The sequence below is a fragment of the Coturnix japonica genome, chromosome 8 (genome assembly GCF_054131305.1).
Source record: "Coturnix japonica strain WE chromosome 8, WE-NBRP24, whole genome shotgun sequence".
Taxonomy (NCBI): domain Eukaryota; kingdom Metazoa; phylum Chordata; class Aves; order Galliformes; family Phasianidae; genus Coturnix; species Coturnix japonica.
In genome coordinates this window covers 18,464,899-18,482,808 of record NC_140670.1, presented here as the reverse complement: position 1 = coordinate 18,482,808, position 17,910 = coordinate 18,464,899, and the positions used below count along the sequence as shown (strand labels likewise).

The window sequence follows — 17,910 nt, the reverse complement described above, 5'->3', positions numbered from 1 at the left end:
GGAGGCTGGTGTGTATTCTCCCTGAATTGTTACTGTGTTGTGTGTCTTAAGTAAACAGTTAGAAACGTACTGATGTGGTGATCAGATGCCTTGTAATCAACTGAGGGTGTATTACCATAGCTTTGAGACTTCATTGAGGAAGTCACTGAGGAGGCAGTTGCCTGTCATGCTAGTTATCCTATACCGGAGTGTGTTCTTGCAGAGATTAACCTGGGCTATTTACTTAAACAGTTCTGATACTTCTGTCCCTAGCTTCCAACCTGATGTTGATGGTGAGGGATGGCAGCTGGGGGTGACAGGTTACAGTGGCTGCTTATCTGTAATTGCTTCTGAATAGAGAGCTATTGTGTCCATTTAACAGCTGGTTTTAAATGACAGTCTTTGACTTTGTGCTTTACTTTTAATTCCAAGCATCCTGCAATACATGCAGGTTTTTCTTAGTTAATACCCCTCACCTATCAGGTGACTAAGAGCCTCTGATTCCTTGGGGGAAGAGAGTTCTGCAAGAGGTGAATAAGAACTCCAACTGTTACTGTGTTGTGCAGTGGCTTTTAGTATGTTTAATGTTTTTTTTAATGTTTGACATTAAAGGAACCAGTTTAGTGGGTGACTGTCAAATTGCTGCATTGCTGTAGCAGTCCACTGCTAGTACCAGATCTTTTGTCCTTTAGCTTGGTTGCAAGTTGCATGTTAGGCTCTACTGATGATTGAGTTTTCAAAAGGGAGGGGTTGTGTCTTTCTTGCATTGTGTAGGTAATGTCAGCCACCATGAACTGAGGTGAGTCCTAGCACTAGTCAGTGTGGCCTTAATTTTGGTTCTGGAGCATCCTTGCATGTGCCCAGGGATGATTCGGGTCACGTTATCTAGTGACAATCAGAGATCATTTTATGACTTTCTGAAGAGGCTGATAATTCCTTTTGAACACTCAGTATTCTGAAATTTCTCTTTTGTGTCATGGAATGCTAGCTAAAGTAGCCTCCTTAATAAGAAGGTGTGCATACCTTGTTCCTATGGCTGTGGAACTGAACTGGAAGTTATTTGGTTGCATTCAGAGCAAGAAATCTTTCCACGTAGTTTTAACCTTGTCTGCTGAAAACAGGCAATTGTCAGTGAGGGACCAGTTTCACCAAGTTCAGCTGGATGCAGTGTTAGAAGTTGTGGTTGAAGTTGTAGCCACTGTTGTGCAAAAATGAGGTCTCATAACTAATTGTTTATGGGCATAAATCCTGTGTTGTGTGCTACAATGCTTACGTGCAGATAGTTAAAGAAAAACACTATAAAGGTGTCTGGAATATTTTACAGCATTGTGCAATCAGTGGAGTGCACTTACACCTGAGGTGAGTGCTTTGGACACCTTTTGTTGGAGCTACTCAATCCACACTGTCATTTAAAGCAAACATTTCATGGCTCAAGCTGTGATATCCGCAGAGCATTACAGAAGCAATATACTGTCGATTACATGAAGGTTTGCTTGTTTAGTATCTCTAGAAGGGCGAAGTGTCCTGGGTATGAGTGCTTAAATTGTCACGCCACATTAGCTATTTTAACAGCAGCTGGCTGTCTCAGTGTGTTCTGCTGACTAAATTGACGCTGGACAACAGGTTCAGAAGTGCACTCAAAGTACTAAAATGCCTGATCCAAATATTTATTTGCTTTAATGTACCTACAGAAGTAGAGAACAAGGGCCAAGTCTAATATCCTGCTGCTGCAGAACTTGATATTATATAGCGCCTTGTAGGGGGGAGGCTTTAGATCTTACTGTTCCTGTTAGAGGCAATGTGGAAAAACTGAAGTATGGTTCTAGAAGTTAATTTCTTGAAGAAATCTGGCAAAGTGCCATGCAAAGAAACTCATGAAACGGCTGGCGAGGTAATGTAGTTTTGTTCTAGTTCTCCTTTTCCCTGCGCACATGCTTTTAAGTAATTTGTCTTACATAGTATTTCTAAATGTTTGCAGGACTTCCAGGATTGTGTAGATTTAAGATGAAAAATCCAAATGTTATAAAATAATGTACTCAAATCCAAAAGTAAGTTTGCTTTTAAAATTGTGGTCATTATTTCTACTTAAAATAAACAAGCAAATACTTTCATGCTTTTCTATTTCGGTGTTTGATCTTGGATGTCTAAATAAGTTGAATAGGTTTGTACTAGACACCTCTATTGCTTTTGTGTATTTAAAAGGTAAAACTGGGAGTCATCTTTTGTTTTCCTGAAATCTGGGCTCATAGGAAAGCTATTACACTCATGGAGCCAACTAGGTTTGACCATCTGACTGACCTCCCTGTCTTGTGATCCATGCAGAAACAGACCTGGAAAAGTTGTCAAGGACTTGCATGATGACTGTTAACAATAATGATCAGTAGCCTTCAAATCATTGAATTCACCCCTAAAATCTGAATGCTTCCCTCAGAAGTAGGAAAACTGAGTGCATTCGTTAAACTAGACCAGTGAAATAGTTTTACCAACCATATGGTTATACTTCATGCTCATTGAAGAGCATCAGCAAGTAATTCACTGAAAGAACTGTTTCCAGCTTAGGTTTTTCTTGTGTATATGTGACAGGTTTTTTGTTTCTTTTTTTCCTTCTCTTTTTGAGCAACTGGTCTTTATGGCTTATCATTACTTTTAGATAACAGTACTATTAAGCCAATACAACAGCTAATTCTGATCATTCCTCTCTTTTCTCCAGCCATTTATCATCTCTCCCCATCTTCTATAAATGTTTAAGCCACATCATCTCTTTAGATATGGAAAGGACATGGACTTATTCTTATGTACCTGTAATATGAAGCTCTCGTGCTCTTTGCCTCTTCTGTGATAGCAGTCATGCTACTTTGACAGGATCATGCGATTATGAGAGATAAACTTAGACTATCACTTAGATTTCTAAAGCATGGCTCTCCGCAGGGTGAGGGAAGAAAGGATTCTTCAGATCTCTGTCTAAAGCCTTCCCTATTGCAAAATTCCTGTTGCCTGATAATTGGGGAGTCTGATTTGGCTCCACTGAAATTTCACTGCTGGTTTCAGTGGAAGCAGGACCTGAGCCAAAAGCCAGTGACTTAGTAAGGCATGTTGGAAGGTGGGAGAGGAAGTCTGTTACCAGCACAAATTTAGATTTTGACCTTCCCTATAATTTGTAAGAAAAAATAACTAGTTAGGAAAAAAACTTACTCCTTCCTTAGCACTGGGACATGAACAGAGTGTCTGTGGGTGACTAGGAGACTGTATTTCACATGGTGGCTTAAGTTGGCAGCACCTCAGGGCCCTTCTGATCCACGCTATACTCAAGGAGTAACAACAAGAGCATGGTGCATAGGACTATGTCTTAGTGACTTTTGAATATCTCTAAGGAGGGAGACTACTTAACATCTGTGGGTAACCTACGCAACACAGAAGTGTTTCTTGATGTTCAGATGCAATTTCTTGTGCTTTGGTTTGTGCCCGTTGCCTCCTGTCCTGATGCTGGGCACCACTGAGAATAGCGTCGCTCAGTCTTCTTTGCAACCTGCCTTCAGATATTCATCTTCATAAATAAATTAATTGCCCTGTTTTGTAGGATGTGTGAGCTATGTAACTCTAGGTTTGCGTGAGACTAGCAAGAGTCATGCTGCATCTCAATTGTTTGAGGAGGCTGGAAATCTCTGCTGGGGGTTATAGATACTGGACTGTAGCATAGGAGACTGGGTTGGAGTTAGGAGTCATCTAGTAATCAAGTGAAGTAGCCACTATAACTTCCATTAGTGCCACTGCAGGATGCTAGGGAAACTCAGGGCAGTGGGGAGTGACATTGTGCATCTTCTCTCCATCAATAGAGGGAAGACATCCTTCCAGCCACCTGGACAAGAGGGGTTGTGCTGTGGCACATGCCAGGCTGGTGCTTTACTTCCCTAAGTTGATGCAATGTCCTGCATTCTGTTCTGCCTCAGTGGATGTTACGCTGACCTTTTAGTCGCTTTAGTCTTTGTCTTTTTTGAATCTGAGTGGATGTTTTCCAGCCTCAGGGTGTGGAAGGAGCTGGGAGGAGTATTGCATCAGAGCTCAAAATGGAGCAGGTTTGGAGGCAGGGGTTTTGTCTGAGGTCAGAGCAATCAAAGCGTAAAGCAAAGTATGTTTCTATAAAGTGAAGAAGCGGTAATGGGAGGGAGATGGAAAGCAAAGATAGACTGAGCTATTATATATTACAAAAAGAAAAAAAGGGAGCAAAGCCTGAAAGGAATATAAAAGCCAAGGTAATGCAGTGAGCAAGGCTGTTGTAGCTGATGACTAAAATCTTGCATTTCTAGCAGTTTGTTACAGAAGTATTTTCCTCTTTCTCGTTGGAAGTCCAAGACACAGATGATCTCAAAACTGCATCTAATTTTTGATATTCCAGAGCTCAGAGTTTGAATTTTCAACGAGATGAAACCTTTCACGAGCTAAGGGATGTATGCATAATTATGCATGCTGATGTTGGTCTGTGGAGCTTTTCCCATCTGCAGGTAGGTCATGGCTGCCCTCAACTCATCTGAAGAGGACTGGGATGTTTGGTGTTCTTGCCTGAGGAAAACAAACATGACCCAAGTCTTCTGCTCCCGTGATTCCAGATTTGAAAGGAGCAACAAGTTGTCACTGGTGTTCTTTCCTGTCAGGAAAGCTTTGTTACCTGCCCTACTGTTGTCACACTGTGGTGTTGATCTTGCTGGGCTTGAGTTACAGTCATACTGTCTGATGTGTGAATACAGCTAGAGCTGGCTTGATGCTGTGCACATTATAAAAAAAGCCTTGAGCAGGCAGCGTTGTTGTCCACTGCTCCTTGGATGTTTAAAACCAGAGGGGTGGGCTTTCATTTTCCTTAGGATTGGTCTGTGCGTGGTAGCATAGAACCTTTTGCACATCCTTGAAATAAGCTCTGTTTCAGGAGTTTGTTGCTGAGACTCAAACTGTCACTTGGAAGCAGTTGCCACTCCCTTACTGTGTTGCATCCAGATATTGAAATAGTTAAAGTCCTGAGTTCCTGCTTTTGGGGGTCCTGAGGTATTCTTTGAGGTTCACTGTATTCTATTCCCTTCCTTCCCCCAGTATTTGAAAACAGTCTGAAAGAGGAATTTCTAGGGTCTAGCCATAAGGCAGAGAAAAAGTTCCATTATAAAATGTATGTATGATTTTCCTGTAACTATTGTAGATTTTCCCTTCAGGACCATGAACACTGCTCTGTTCTGCTGTTTTTCCTCTCACAACACCACTTTCTGACATAAAATCCTTCCAAAGGGGGATGCATGCTGAATACAGTTGTGGGAGTGCAGAGCAGGTTAAGTAGAGCAGTATGTTGTCTGCCTTCATACCAATGGATGTAAAGGACTGGAAAATATCTACAAATACCTACAAATGAATTTTTGTAAAAAGTTGTAGACGAACATCCAATTAAAGTGGGCTTACTCACAGAGCTTCCATTTTTCTTCTGCATTTCTGCACATAAACTTCAGCTCCCACAAGGGAAGCGGTTTGTATAGCTGAAAGATGAGGATGAAGTGAGTGGGGTGAGGTCAGGTGATGGCAGCAGGAAAAAAAAAATCCATAAGTCTGCTCGTACATTAGTTATGATGTCTACAGGCACATCTATTTTGTGATGCAGCTGAGCTGCTTCAGTCATTGTGAGCACGGAATGAATAGAGAAGAAGCAGTTTTATACACAGTGAAAGGGACTGGGAAGGGATTGTAGCCCTGGCTCCAGCGAGGCTCCTTGTATGAGGCTGGGTTACTGTGTTTCCTGCAGCTGTGGCCTGACAGGTGCTGAGGGAGAAAAGGGCTGGTGGCTTGTTGTTCTGCCTAGAGCCTCCTTAGATGGGGTGGGTGAAGAGCTGGTGGGTCTCTGAAGGCAGGCATCTGTGTGGAGTGTTGATGCCAGGCTCCTGCCTTCCAAAAATGACAAACAGATTGCTGTAACTGTGCAGAAAAGGTAATTTTGTTTTCTAGCAACATTATACATGAAAGAAGGCAGCATACAGTTGGAGATTTCTCCTTACGGTATATCAGCTATTATACATACCATGAAAAGAAGAATAAATTTTAATATCTTTTTTACGTGGAAGGCTGGGCCTAATAAAACTTATTCTTGAAAGAAACCTCTGATTAGCTTCTCTTGCTCTGTGGTGGGCTGAGCAGAGAGTTGGTGGAAGCAAGGATTTTGTCTGTGTTTCTGCTCTGATGCCAGAAGTGCTTTTCTTTTAGGTTTATATTGCTTGCTGGTATTTTGCAAGAACTCACACTTCCCTAGTTGTGAAAGCATAATAGTAGTAGCTGGTTGTTTGGCCTACAGGGTGGGCAGAGGTTTAAGCAGAAAGGGCCATAAATCTGCTAGTGACTCCTGTTGGGGCTTCTGTTTCACAGCATGCTTGTGCATACTGCATCTCTGTTAGGTCATGTTCTGTTGTGCTGCATTTAGTTTATACAAATAGAGTAAATGATGGAAGTGGGGCTCTTGGAACACTTCAACCAGAGAACTACCATGACCTGTATAGCTGATGGGAACAAGATTCTGTGTGCAAAACTTGTGGGTTTTAAATAAAACAAATACAGCTTCAAACTAGCCATGGCTTTATGGACTGTGTATAATACTGTGGGTGAAGTGTGCAAATCATTTACTGTGTGAATCCCTTTTATCATAGTTGGTCTCTTAGTTAGAGGTTTTCTCTCTAATGATAAGAATTAGCTGAAATCCAAGATGTTTGCAAAAAATAGCCCTAAGATTTTTGTAATGTTTCTTTAATTTCCACCCCCTCAATTTGTGAGTATTCCTTTCATTTGCCTGGTAAATGGTTCAAGTCTTTTATACTGCCCTTCTGCCATTGAAATTTTTGTAGCCACATGGTAACAAAGAAAACCATGCAGAGATATTTCTGATGTAGCAGGGGAAATGCTGATAAACAAGAAATGACCCCCACCTGTGTCTGTTGTCCTATGAATAACTGGATTAACAGTGAGGTCTTTTAATCTGCTTGGGAGTTTTCGTTTTTTGCTAGTTTTTGTCTTGTATTATTTCTCTTTGGTGGTTTTGAGTGCTGGCAAGCACAAAAAGAGGACAGACCTCAACAGTAGAAGAGCTTTCAGTCCAGACAAGTTAGAGCTGCACAAGAGTGAGAAAACTTAAGGGGAGAGATTTTAAATAGCTCAAAAGAATGTAACCTATTGGCTGTGCCTGTTCCACAGAAATAACTTCTCTTTATAGTGACTTAACACAGCTTCCAGAATTAGAAATAGGAGGGAAGTAGCCTCATAAACCATTAGCTGTTAAAAAAAACAAACCAAAAACACATCCTGTAATATGCAAATATTTGAGAAGTAGCTCTGATCTGCACAGCTTCTTTTTGCTGTCAGTACCCTATTGCTCTTTCTGGTAGAAGTGGAGCAAATGAGATGCATTGCACAGATGTGAAGATTCTAATGACCTCAGGATTTGGATAAGCAATTTTTCTATTCTAAACTCAGTGTCATCTAGAAAGGAAACTTCCTACAGATTGTCACCATATCCTATTTCTAGAAATGAGTCTAATTTCTAATTCTGGTAAACAGAGTGTTGTGACACATAGGACTGTCCACTGTGAAGTGCTGTCCTGGGTGGCTTGTGAGATCTGAAAGACTCTCTGTTTTAAGCTCTTAGAATTTTTTTCTGCCCTCTGATAGAGTTAATTTTTATGTACATTATGCTGGGGACATCTGCCTGAGGTTGGTTTTGTTTGCTTTTTGGGGAGCATTCCCAGCATTTGGTGAAAAAATATCTTTTCTTGAGGCATTTTAAAATACTGACTGTAATTTCAAGAAACAGCTCTCAGGTCGCTGAAGAAATGCTGTAAAATAATATTTTATGTGTATAATCCACTGCATACTTAATGCATATTATTATAAAAATGAGTACTTTGTAGAGCCTGAATTATCTTGTTGTCTAACTGCGGTTTCCTGACCACACTGCTTCTACTAAATACTGCATTAACTTGTGGGAAAATGTAGTTGGATGATGAGTTAAAGCATTTTGCATCCTGAGGATTGCTGCTTTGCCCGCAAGTGTCACATGCAGCCCTAAGGCTTCAGAGGGCATCTCTCTTGGGTTGGCAATAAAGGGGAAGGTGTTTACTGCCACAGACAGTAAATGAGAGGGAAATATTTCTTGGACTGCTTGCAGAGCATGAAATACTTTGAAGGTAAAGGAACTGAAGGGCAGTGCTTGCATGGCACGTTGTTTTGAGAAGAACCTGTTGTCAGGCCAATAGCTATTTCCTTTTGATTTCATGCTTAGACCTTTGCACTGCTTAAATAGTATGATGGTTTTCTATTGAAGTGATCATTGGAACCTTCTTTCCTTCTCTGTGTGGAATTATACTAAGAAATATTTATTAATTTCTTGTTCCATTCCAGATTGCTGATCTGCAACTCCACAAACTGGATGAGTTGGACTGTCTGATCCAGGGCCTACTTTATGTTGATTCTGTTGGTTTCAATGGCCAACCAGAGTGCTATTATTTTGAAAATCCTACAGATCCTGAACAGTGCCAGAAGAAGCCTTACTGCCTTGATAATCCGTATCCTATGCTGCTGGTTAACATGGGCTCGGGGGTCAGCATCCTAGCTGTGTATTCTAAGGACAATTACAAGAGAGTCACAGGATCCAGGTAAATATATTTATTCATTTATTTGCTTAATATTTCAACAGATAGGAGCAAACACTGGCTGTAGATGCAGCTCCAAGTTGTGTTAATCTTCCCATGTCTTTCAAATCAGTAGTTGCAAAGCTGGAAGTAGCCCAGGGTTTTGTCAGAGCAGAGTTTGGATCAGTGAAATCATTTATCCACCCAGCCTCAGAGTTGCCTTGGTCTCTTGGTGTTCTTTCCTACTTCTTATCTCTTGCTGTGAGTTACTGAGGTTGAGCTGTCCTGATAAATGAATGTTTTCCTTACACTTTGATCCTCCATCATTGCCACAGTAGTGAAGGAAAAACATCTGGGCTGAGCGAAAACCTATTGCTTAATAGTTAGGATACGTATACATAATACAGGAAAACTTTGTAGAATTGCCTCCTGCCACTGGATTTTGGCAGAGGGATCTTTGTGTATGTTGCTTCCTTACTGATTGCAGCAGACTCTGGATGATGCTGGTCAATTAACAAATAGCAGTGTGTAAAGACTAGAATTTGATTATCTGTGTTCTTGAGCGTGGGTATGATTTCTCCTTGTGTCAGCTAGTGCTCTCTGGAGTCATTTGTAAGACACAGCTGAGCTTATGTGGTTTCTGGCCTGCGTTCTGTAGAAGGTTAAGATGTGGTCGTTATTTAAGAGCTTGGGAGTTAAATGGTGTAGATGCAGAATTTTGCTCTTAAGGTCACAAAACAGCTTGAGATGTGATTAAGTTGACTCATGGATGTGACCGCAGTAAATGTTTAGTTGTAGGAACTACTTCAGTCTGGATGTGCATTAAAAGCATTAAAAGCAGTATTAAAAGCACACATGCATCTATGTACTTTTTCCCTCATTGGTACGCTTTGTAATAGTAATGAGGACTTTAAACCAAAAAAAAGTCAACTTCAAAAGCAACAACCAGAGAAACTCTGATGTACTTCTAAGCTTTCCATTACAAAAGGGAAAACATGACTGCAGTGGGTTGTTGACTTGTTACAGATGGTGAAATCAATACTGTCTCATGGCTGATGTCAGCTTCCCGCTGTTCAGATATTGAATGTATTAGAGCACTACTGGCTGTGTTCTGAAAGACTTTCCTATAATCTAACAGCACTCACTGAACAGTGTTCTTGTCTTACCTTCTGTGATTTTTGTGAAGTGCAAATTTGTCTCACTGCTCCTCTTGTTTACAGTGGCTCCAGTCAGCATGACTATGCCAATAAGTAAACTTTATCGAAGGTTAAGAAGGAGTAAGGAAGTATGTAGAGGTTAGGAAGTTGAAGTTCATGTCTGTAAAGACTGCAGAGTCCACAGTAGAATTTTAATTATGAGTTTAAAACCTGTTATACCTAGTTGAATACTCCTTGCTGAAGTCTGTAAACACTGTACTTCATCCTGTGCGAGGTTTTCAAATGATATCATTCTCCTTATTCAGAGCTCTATGGAGGCCAAGGCTGACATTCTGGGCTGATGCTTTGCTTTGAACAGAATCCAACTAGAGTGTTCCCTTCCACTGCCGAGGGGACAAGATCCATTTTAGCTGCTCACTCTTGCAGAGATACTTAGCTTTGTTTGCCATTTATTCTTTTGTCATTGACTCAGGTGATCTGCTGGTTGCTAATTCTTATCCAAAGTAAACTTGCTAGAGTACCACCAGTGGCAGACTGATGTAGAGAGTTGGATTGAGCCATATTCTCAACTAAGCATTTCTTGGGCGTGATTTCTCCTGTTTAGATATTAGGAAGAGTGGTTCAGTTAGAACTGTGAATTTGTGTTAAGTAGGAGCTCAGCAAAGGGTGTCATTCTTCACTTCTTCGAGGGTTGCAAGGTTATCATTGGTAGCTGTGTAGACCATTTTGAAACCAAGAGTCTGAAGAGCTGTGGTGATAGCTAGTTCAAGCTGCTGATCTGAAAGAAATGTGCTTTTCTAGCCTGGGAGGAGGAACATTCCTGGGCCTCTGCTGCTTGCTGACTGGCTGCGAGACATTCGAAGAAGCACTAGAAATGGCTGCAAAAGGAGACAGCACCAATGTGGATAAACTGGTGAAGGACATTTACGGAGGAGATTATGAGCGGTTTGGCCTTCAGGGGTCTGCTGTAGCCTCAAGGTACGCTTTAAATAAGCTGTTTTCAAGGAGTTCATAGGAAACATACTGGGCGTGCTGAGCTGAGTGCATAGTCCCTGAACTATGCACTGTGTCCATGTGGAACTGTCACTCTGAATGTATCATGTAGTTTGTCCTTGGATCTCTCACCTACTACTTACTTTTTTTTTTTTTTTTTAAACCATATACAAGCAGTGCTGTATGTAGTTTGCTTTCATTGAATTACAGTTACTTAATGAAGAGGCATCTTATTTCTTTGTATTTTCAGTATGATCACTTCTCATATTTCATTATGGCTAAAGTTAATGGATATCAAATCCAAGTGAAACATATTAAATCCATTTCTAAGAGCTTTTAGCACTCCTAAATACCTTGTGTTAAAAGGAATGACTTTTCTCCCACAGCTTTGGCCATATGATGAGTAAAGAGAAGAGAGATTCCATCAGCAAAGAAGACTTGGCCAGAGCTACTTTAGTCACTATCACCAACAACATTGGTTCTATTGCTCGCATGTGTGCATTGAATGAGGTAAGATGGTGTGTTTACTGTGAGCTTAAGCTGTTTAGCAACAGCACAGTAACGTTATCAGAATACAAAAATTCAGATTGCTGGTACAGAGGATATGTAACTGGCCTTAGTAAATATGCATCTATTTAATGCTCTGTTTTACCTTATTGGATTTGTCATGTATGCTTTGGTGCAAGATGTAAGGTACTTTGATCTTCAGAAGTAGGGAAGAGGGCAGAAAGCTTGGCTTTAAAGCTCTGCTTGATCCATTGATCAGCAGCTTGGAGCTGCCCAATTGTTCTCAAACTGTAGTAAATATGAGTGCCTTAGTAATCTAAATTAATGCTTTTAATCACTTAGAGACCTTATTATGCCATGACAGATTGTTTTATTTGGCTTGTTTCCGTAGCATGATGGATTAGAATTGTATTTTGTATTACATCTTCTTGTAGATCTGGTATCTACTATATTGGATCAGACAGAAAATGTAGTTTATTATTCTAACTCAGACTCCTGTTAGTTGCTTGTTGCATTCCTTTCTTTAGACATGGTAACTAAGATGGATTGTTGAGTACATCTTCCCAGCTTCCTATAAATATTTAGGAATTTCTTTTGAGCTATAAGTTCCACCTTCGTTATTATACAATAACCGATCTCTTTCTGTCTCATCTCCAGAAACTTGCCTGATTTCTTTTTTCACGTGCTGTTTTTAGCTCTGCAGAACTCTCTATTAAAAAGAAAGAGTGCTTTTTAAAATTTTTTAAAAGAAGTAATCCCAAACCCCAAACAAACTCCCAAACCAGCGTCTGGTCGCTTCATTGGGTGCTTTTTTTCATTGTTGTTGCTTTGAGAAATAGCAGGTAGTTAATAACTTGTCACTTAATCACAGCCTTTCTTGAGTGGTAGTGGCTGATCTAGAACTTACTGATGTGTCTGAGTACTGAAATCTTTCTTCCCTCCATCTGTTACTTCACTTTTTGAATCTCAAATTTCAGCTACCATTTTTGATTCAGCTGCTAAATCTCCTCAGCATTTCTATACCATTGACTTTTTACTTTGATTCTGTTGATTAACTTTGTATGCCAATAAGTGTTTGTTGCTAATATCGTTTTCTATAGCCACTTATAAAATACTTTGAACAGCAGACGTCTGTGTGTGCGCATTAAATTCTAGTGGTAACCTCACTTCATTGTGAAAAGTGGCTACGTACTATTTTTTTTGGCAGCTTGACTTTTTTCAGTCCTGATGATTCTCTTTCAAGTCTTCTCTTTGCTTTCAGCTTCTTTACAGTGTTGCCTTGTGGCATGGAGTTCAAGCAGCATTGTACAGGGCTATCAAAGCATGGAGAGTTGCAGCAGGGAACTGCGTGTGATGCGTTCAGAGGAAGAAATAGGCTACTAATGAAACTAATGCTTCTGAGTCATGGTGAAAAAGTTGCTAACTTTTATGTTTTGTGGACAGACTTACATAAGAGCTAGGTGTGATCCACAGCATTTTATGGAGGAGAGTAGTTTGATATATTGAGTCCTAGACAACGGCAAAGTAAAATTTACCCAACATTTGAGAAATAAATTTCTTCTGTGGCTTTAATAAAATAAAACTTAATTCAGTGGCTTTGTATGTTATTTACAAAGGCTTCAAATGTGGTGTATTGTTGCATGGCAGCTACTTTCTAGATAGCATTACTTTTTCCTCAAAGAAAGCTATTGTTCTGATAAATACTCCAGACACCTGAATTGTTTTTATGAGATACAGCTCTAACTTGCAACAGGTCTGGTGAATGAAATAGCCAAATGAGAGCTGTATGCTTAGAAAACAGTTGAATTTGCTATTATTTTGTGAAATGCTGAGTGTATTAGATTAGGGTTATAGTGAAGCTCACTTTGACAAAATCAATTTATGCCCTGAAGCATGAGTTTTCATAATTTTTTTCAGTGATTGCAGCCTTAATGTTGTACTGAAAATGACTTGCATGTGTGCAGGAAAAAATGAGGCTGGGGAATAAATGAAATACTTGGCCTGCAGAACTTCAAAGGAAAGTTTACTTGCACAAAGTTGGCAGGAGAGTAGAAAAATTCTGTAGCCTGGAACTGTTTGGCTGCACATCATTGGAAACAGTTTGTTCTAGGCACAGCAGATCTACATAAAGGAAACCAATCTGCTTGGTTTACACTACTCACACTAGCAGAGCATGTAAGCATCTCTACAAGCCTTCTTGTGAAAGTATGTGCAGGATGGATTTTCTTATTGCATCATTGATGTAAGTTCCAGTGTTCAATTAAACTGACAAATATGTGTGTATGTAATACATACCTTACTCAAAGGTATACTACAGTTTTCTACTGCAGGGCAGTTGAATAGTTGAGCCAAAACCCCAGAGTGGAAGAGTGCATATTGCCAGGATGCTATAGTTTGGTTAGCTTAAGCAAGTGTTTCATCACCACCCCGTATGAATTAAAGCTTCTGTCTTTCAACTTCAAATACTTCAGCTGTGAACAATTCCAAAGTAAGCTGGCAAGACTCTCTTAAGAGATAAAGTAGCTCATTTTCTAAATTCTGAAAAATGCTGAAGCTGTTTTCTTGTCAGTTCTAGTTGATAGGAGATGCCTTGATTTCACAGTTAGAAATTGTTAATGTTGGAAAAGAGAGCTGATAGGAAACTTGCACGTTAATACGCAGTGCTATTCTAGTTGACAAATGTGACTATTAAGTTTTTAATAATTCTTATACTTTGTGTTAAGTTCTTCTTGCTTGAATTTCTGATAACAGCAGCTTAATGTGTTAACTTTCTCTAGAGTTATGCATCTTCTTAATGATGTATTTCTAATGTTCCCTCAGTACTCTTGTGGAAGCTTAGGTCATGTGCTTCTGAGCAAAAATTCCCCATCTGCTTTACCAGTCTCTCACTCTTTGGAATAAATCTTTGCTTCTTTTCTTGCAACATTTATAGTGGTGGTCAATAACTAGAATTATTTTGAGACTTCTCTGTCTGGAGACCAGAAATGCAACTCAAAATACCCATATAGCTTCATAGTAGAGGCAGAAGTACTTGTTGAATGAGACAAAAAGTGCAGCTGAATCTTAAGTTTTGCTGATCTGCTTTTCAATTTTACAGAACATCGACAAAGTGGTATTTGTTGGGAACTTTCTCAGAATTAATATGATTTCAATGAAGGTGCTAGCATATGCTATGGATTACTGGTCCAAGGGACAGCTGAAAGCTCTGTTTTTGGAACATGAGGTAAGGAAATACGTGCTGAAGTGCTGTTGGTAAGGAAAAGGTCTTCTGGTTTTTGGATTTTTGATGGAGTTGAAGGGGAGAATTTTCATGATGTTGCTTCAGAGTGAAAGCACAAGTTCTGCATAAATATTTCCTTATGGGTTCATTGAAAAATACCCCTCCTTGACTTCCTGGGTTCACCACTAATCTTGCGTTATTCATTGCTAAATGTTGCACATCTTATTCTGCTTCCTGACCCTGTTACCAAATGTGCCCTGCTGCGGGCTGTTCCATATAAACCTCAACTAGAATGGATTTTGGCAGATGCTTTAAGGGGATTGTCAGGTGACTGTATTTATAAGGGAAACCGCACTGCCTCCATACAGCATCTTTACAGGGGTTCTGTAGTTTTATATGTGTGTGTGTGTACGTATATATTTTTTTACTGTTTTAGAGAATGGTATAATACTTTCCTTGATAAAACACTCTCTTGGGCTTAAACAAGATCATGTTATACTGTAATGCAGATACAGAAAATATGTGATGCATCAGGGTTTATCTTGTAAGAAAGGTCTTTATAATTGCATTACTAAAATGGGAGGCTTTACATGTTCGTGTGTCTAATTTGGGAGTTTGATTGGTTTTGTTTTCTTGTCTTGTTTAAAGGGTTATTTTGGAGCTGTTGGGGCGCTTTTAGAATTGCTTAAAATGACAGATGATCAATGATGAAGCTGTGTGAAGAGATTTCTACTGCAGATGCTGCTGGATAAGAGTGAAAGCCACTACAAGGATGGAAATGAAGCCATTATGATAGTTCTACCTGCTGGATTTGTAAATAATTTAAAATCCTTTTAGCTGATCTTTAACTTCTGGGTTTTGAGCTTATACTTTGGAGTTCATACTGGGAATACTGAGATTTTTTTTCTGTACACTGTATTTTTTAGGGGGAAAATGTGCAACGTTGCCAAACATACAGAGTTTATGGAATTATTTTAACTGTATACTGTTTAATGTAGGACCTGTGATATAAGGCATCTGCTTTTCTTCTGGGGTTTACTGATTAGTGTGGTAATTTTAACTTCATTTAGTAATCACTCTAGGAGATTTTTTTCTTATTTTCATGACGTTTCATGATTTGTTCTTGGTTTCAAATGAAACTACAAAGCTGATGCATTTTACTGTGAAAACTCGTCATTGATTTGTTGCCTTTTCTCTTTAGATGAGATGCTTTTATTTAACACCTTTCCCTCACCCTGCCAAAAAAATAAATTAAGATACAGGCTTCCTGTGGCTATGTGAGTTTCTTGGCAAGACCCCAAGAAAACCTCAGGAGAAGAGGGAGTGTGTGATTAAAGGTTAATTCTTCAGTTGTCCTGATTTTCAGGATCAGGAACAGGCTGCTAACTTGACACTAAAATGAAATCCTGTTACTGTTGGAAGTCTGCTTAGTCTGGGGAGCTCTGTAGTATGGTAGTTATTTATATGGTACGTATTTGGTGATAGATGGGAAAGGGAGGAGATTACTTCAATTTATTTGAAGACTTTTCTGTAGTCTGTGATTCCTAAGTTGTTGGTGATCAACAAGCATTAACTGCATTATCCAAAGCCCAGCTTATAAAGCTAGAAAGATTATTACTGATGCATTTTCTGTTTTCAAGCTAAGGCTTGCTTTCCCTGCAGGACACCAAGGTTTAAGTGTATGTTCCAGTAAGTTATTTTCTACCTTGGTTTGACTGGTGGACCTCTCTATTGAGGTGAGACCCTTCTGAAATCTATGTACTCAGCTGCATAGTGTGGGCAAACTTGCTTTCCCTAGGCACCTTGAAGGCTCATGAATCAGAGGCTGAAGAAGTCCACAGCTTGTTTTGTCTTGTAGAACTGTGTGTCATGTCACATAACATAAAGGGCTCATCGGAGGGACAGTCTAAAATTCAGACACGTGTATTATCCAATATATTTTTGGAAGGGGGGGGTTATTCACTTTTTTAATAATCATTAATTTCCATATCTCACAGATGGTGAAATGAATTCATACTAACCCAATTGTTAACATGTCTGATGGAAATAAAGACCACCACTGTTTTGATGACTTTAATGCGTCTGTGGAATTCATTTCTTGGAGTCAGTTACATGACACGAGTAATTGCTTTGTGATGTATGACATATTGTTTCCGTGGTAATTCTTTGGTGCTTCACTTTTTAATTCTTCTGTTATATTTCTTCGGCCTTTGAAGCTTTTTTGCCTAATTTATTTTTTTCATAGGTTGTAAAAAGCAACAGCAGAACGTTAGCATGTTGCAGATGATGTCTCACGCAGTACTTAATGTGAGATAGATGGGAATACTTCTCAGTGCCTCGCATTTTTCATGGGCAAAATGAAACTTTTATTAAGCTTATTTACAAGTTTTAGCAGCAACTTAAATATTGTTCATTTTTAAAGGAATAGTCAGAAGAAACAAATCTGTATGTATGGAGGTCAGGTGCAGGATCTTTGAGGTAGAATCTTCTACTGACGTTGATTCAGGACAAGGTAATTCCAGCCATCAAACATCCAAATGCAAAGATGATGCAGGTCACACTTAGCTCTGAAGATGGTTTTTTTTAGTGAATAGCTTGTTTTGTCAAATCATCAACTGTTTCTTCGAATTAGTATTTACAAAATGCATGAATACCTTTTTAGTTCAGTCTGTATTATTTATATATAAAGGAGTAAATGAACATGCAGGGTTTTTTGAAAGTTACCTTTTTGTAGCTTTGTTTAACCACTCTAGGAGAGGTGACCGCACTTCCTGGATGAAACAGTAGAGGGAAGCATAACATAAGTAATAGGGGTTTACTCGGCTTTAAGGATGGTGCTCATGGCAGCTTAGTGGTTATGGGATGGGGCTGTAGGTGGTGTTTTCTTGGTTGTTTTATTCCCCTACTTAAAAAGAGATTTGATCTCTTTCTCCTCCTTTTTTTAAGAGGATCTAATTTGGATGTATCTGTCACTCAGGCATCCCTGTATCAGCATTTATAGTTCAGTGATGAAAGACTGAAATGTTGCTTAAGTATGAAGTAGCACTTTCTTTTATGATGCAGATTCTTAGGTCCAAACCAAAAACCCGAGCATGTCATTCAGGCAAACACATAAGCACATTGTGCAATAAGCACTAATTCAGGTTGTGTGGTTGCAGAAGAAAAGCACACGTTAGCTATAGAATTACAGGGACTGTCAGGTAAGTTAATCACAGCTGTTTTAAGAGAAGCACAAAATGAAACTAACTTCAAAATGCTGAATTGAGATTTAAAACGTGTGGTATGTCAGCTGTCATAGTAGGGAGACTGGAAAAATATACAAACAATACAAATGGGTTGATTCCCATTCCAACCCATTCCCTTCCAACCTGGGTCATTCTGTGATTTGGTTGGTAAAAAGAATAGCTACAATGAT

General features: G+C 39.4%; 1 protein-coding gene across 4 annotated transcripts in view; it reads left to right on the top strand.

Moving 5' to 3' along the window:
* The window catches only part of PANK1 (pantothenate kinase 1), a 33,129-nt gene extending 16,557 nt beyond the window's left edge, over positions 1-16,572 (top strand). For all 4 annotated transcript variants that reach the window (XM_085555123.1, XM_015866783.3, XM_015866784.3 and 1 more), the window contains exons 3-7: positions 8,389-8,642; positions 10,577-10,753; positions 11,155-11,278; positions 14,373-14,498; positions 15,144-16,572. In XM_085555123.1, the coding sequence (XP_085411249.1) occupies positions 8,389-8,642; positions 10,577-10,753; positions 11,155-11,278; positions 14,373-14,498; positions 15,144-15,203 (741 nt within the window). In that variant the 3' untranslated portion in view covers positions 15,204-16,572. The remainder of the gene's footprint in view (positions 1-8,388; positions 8,643-10,576; positions 10,754-11,154; positions 11,279-14,372; positions 14,499-15,143) is intronic.
* Positions 16,573-17,910: the final 1,338 nt, after the last annotated feature.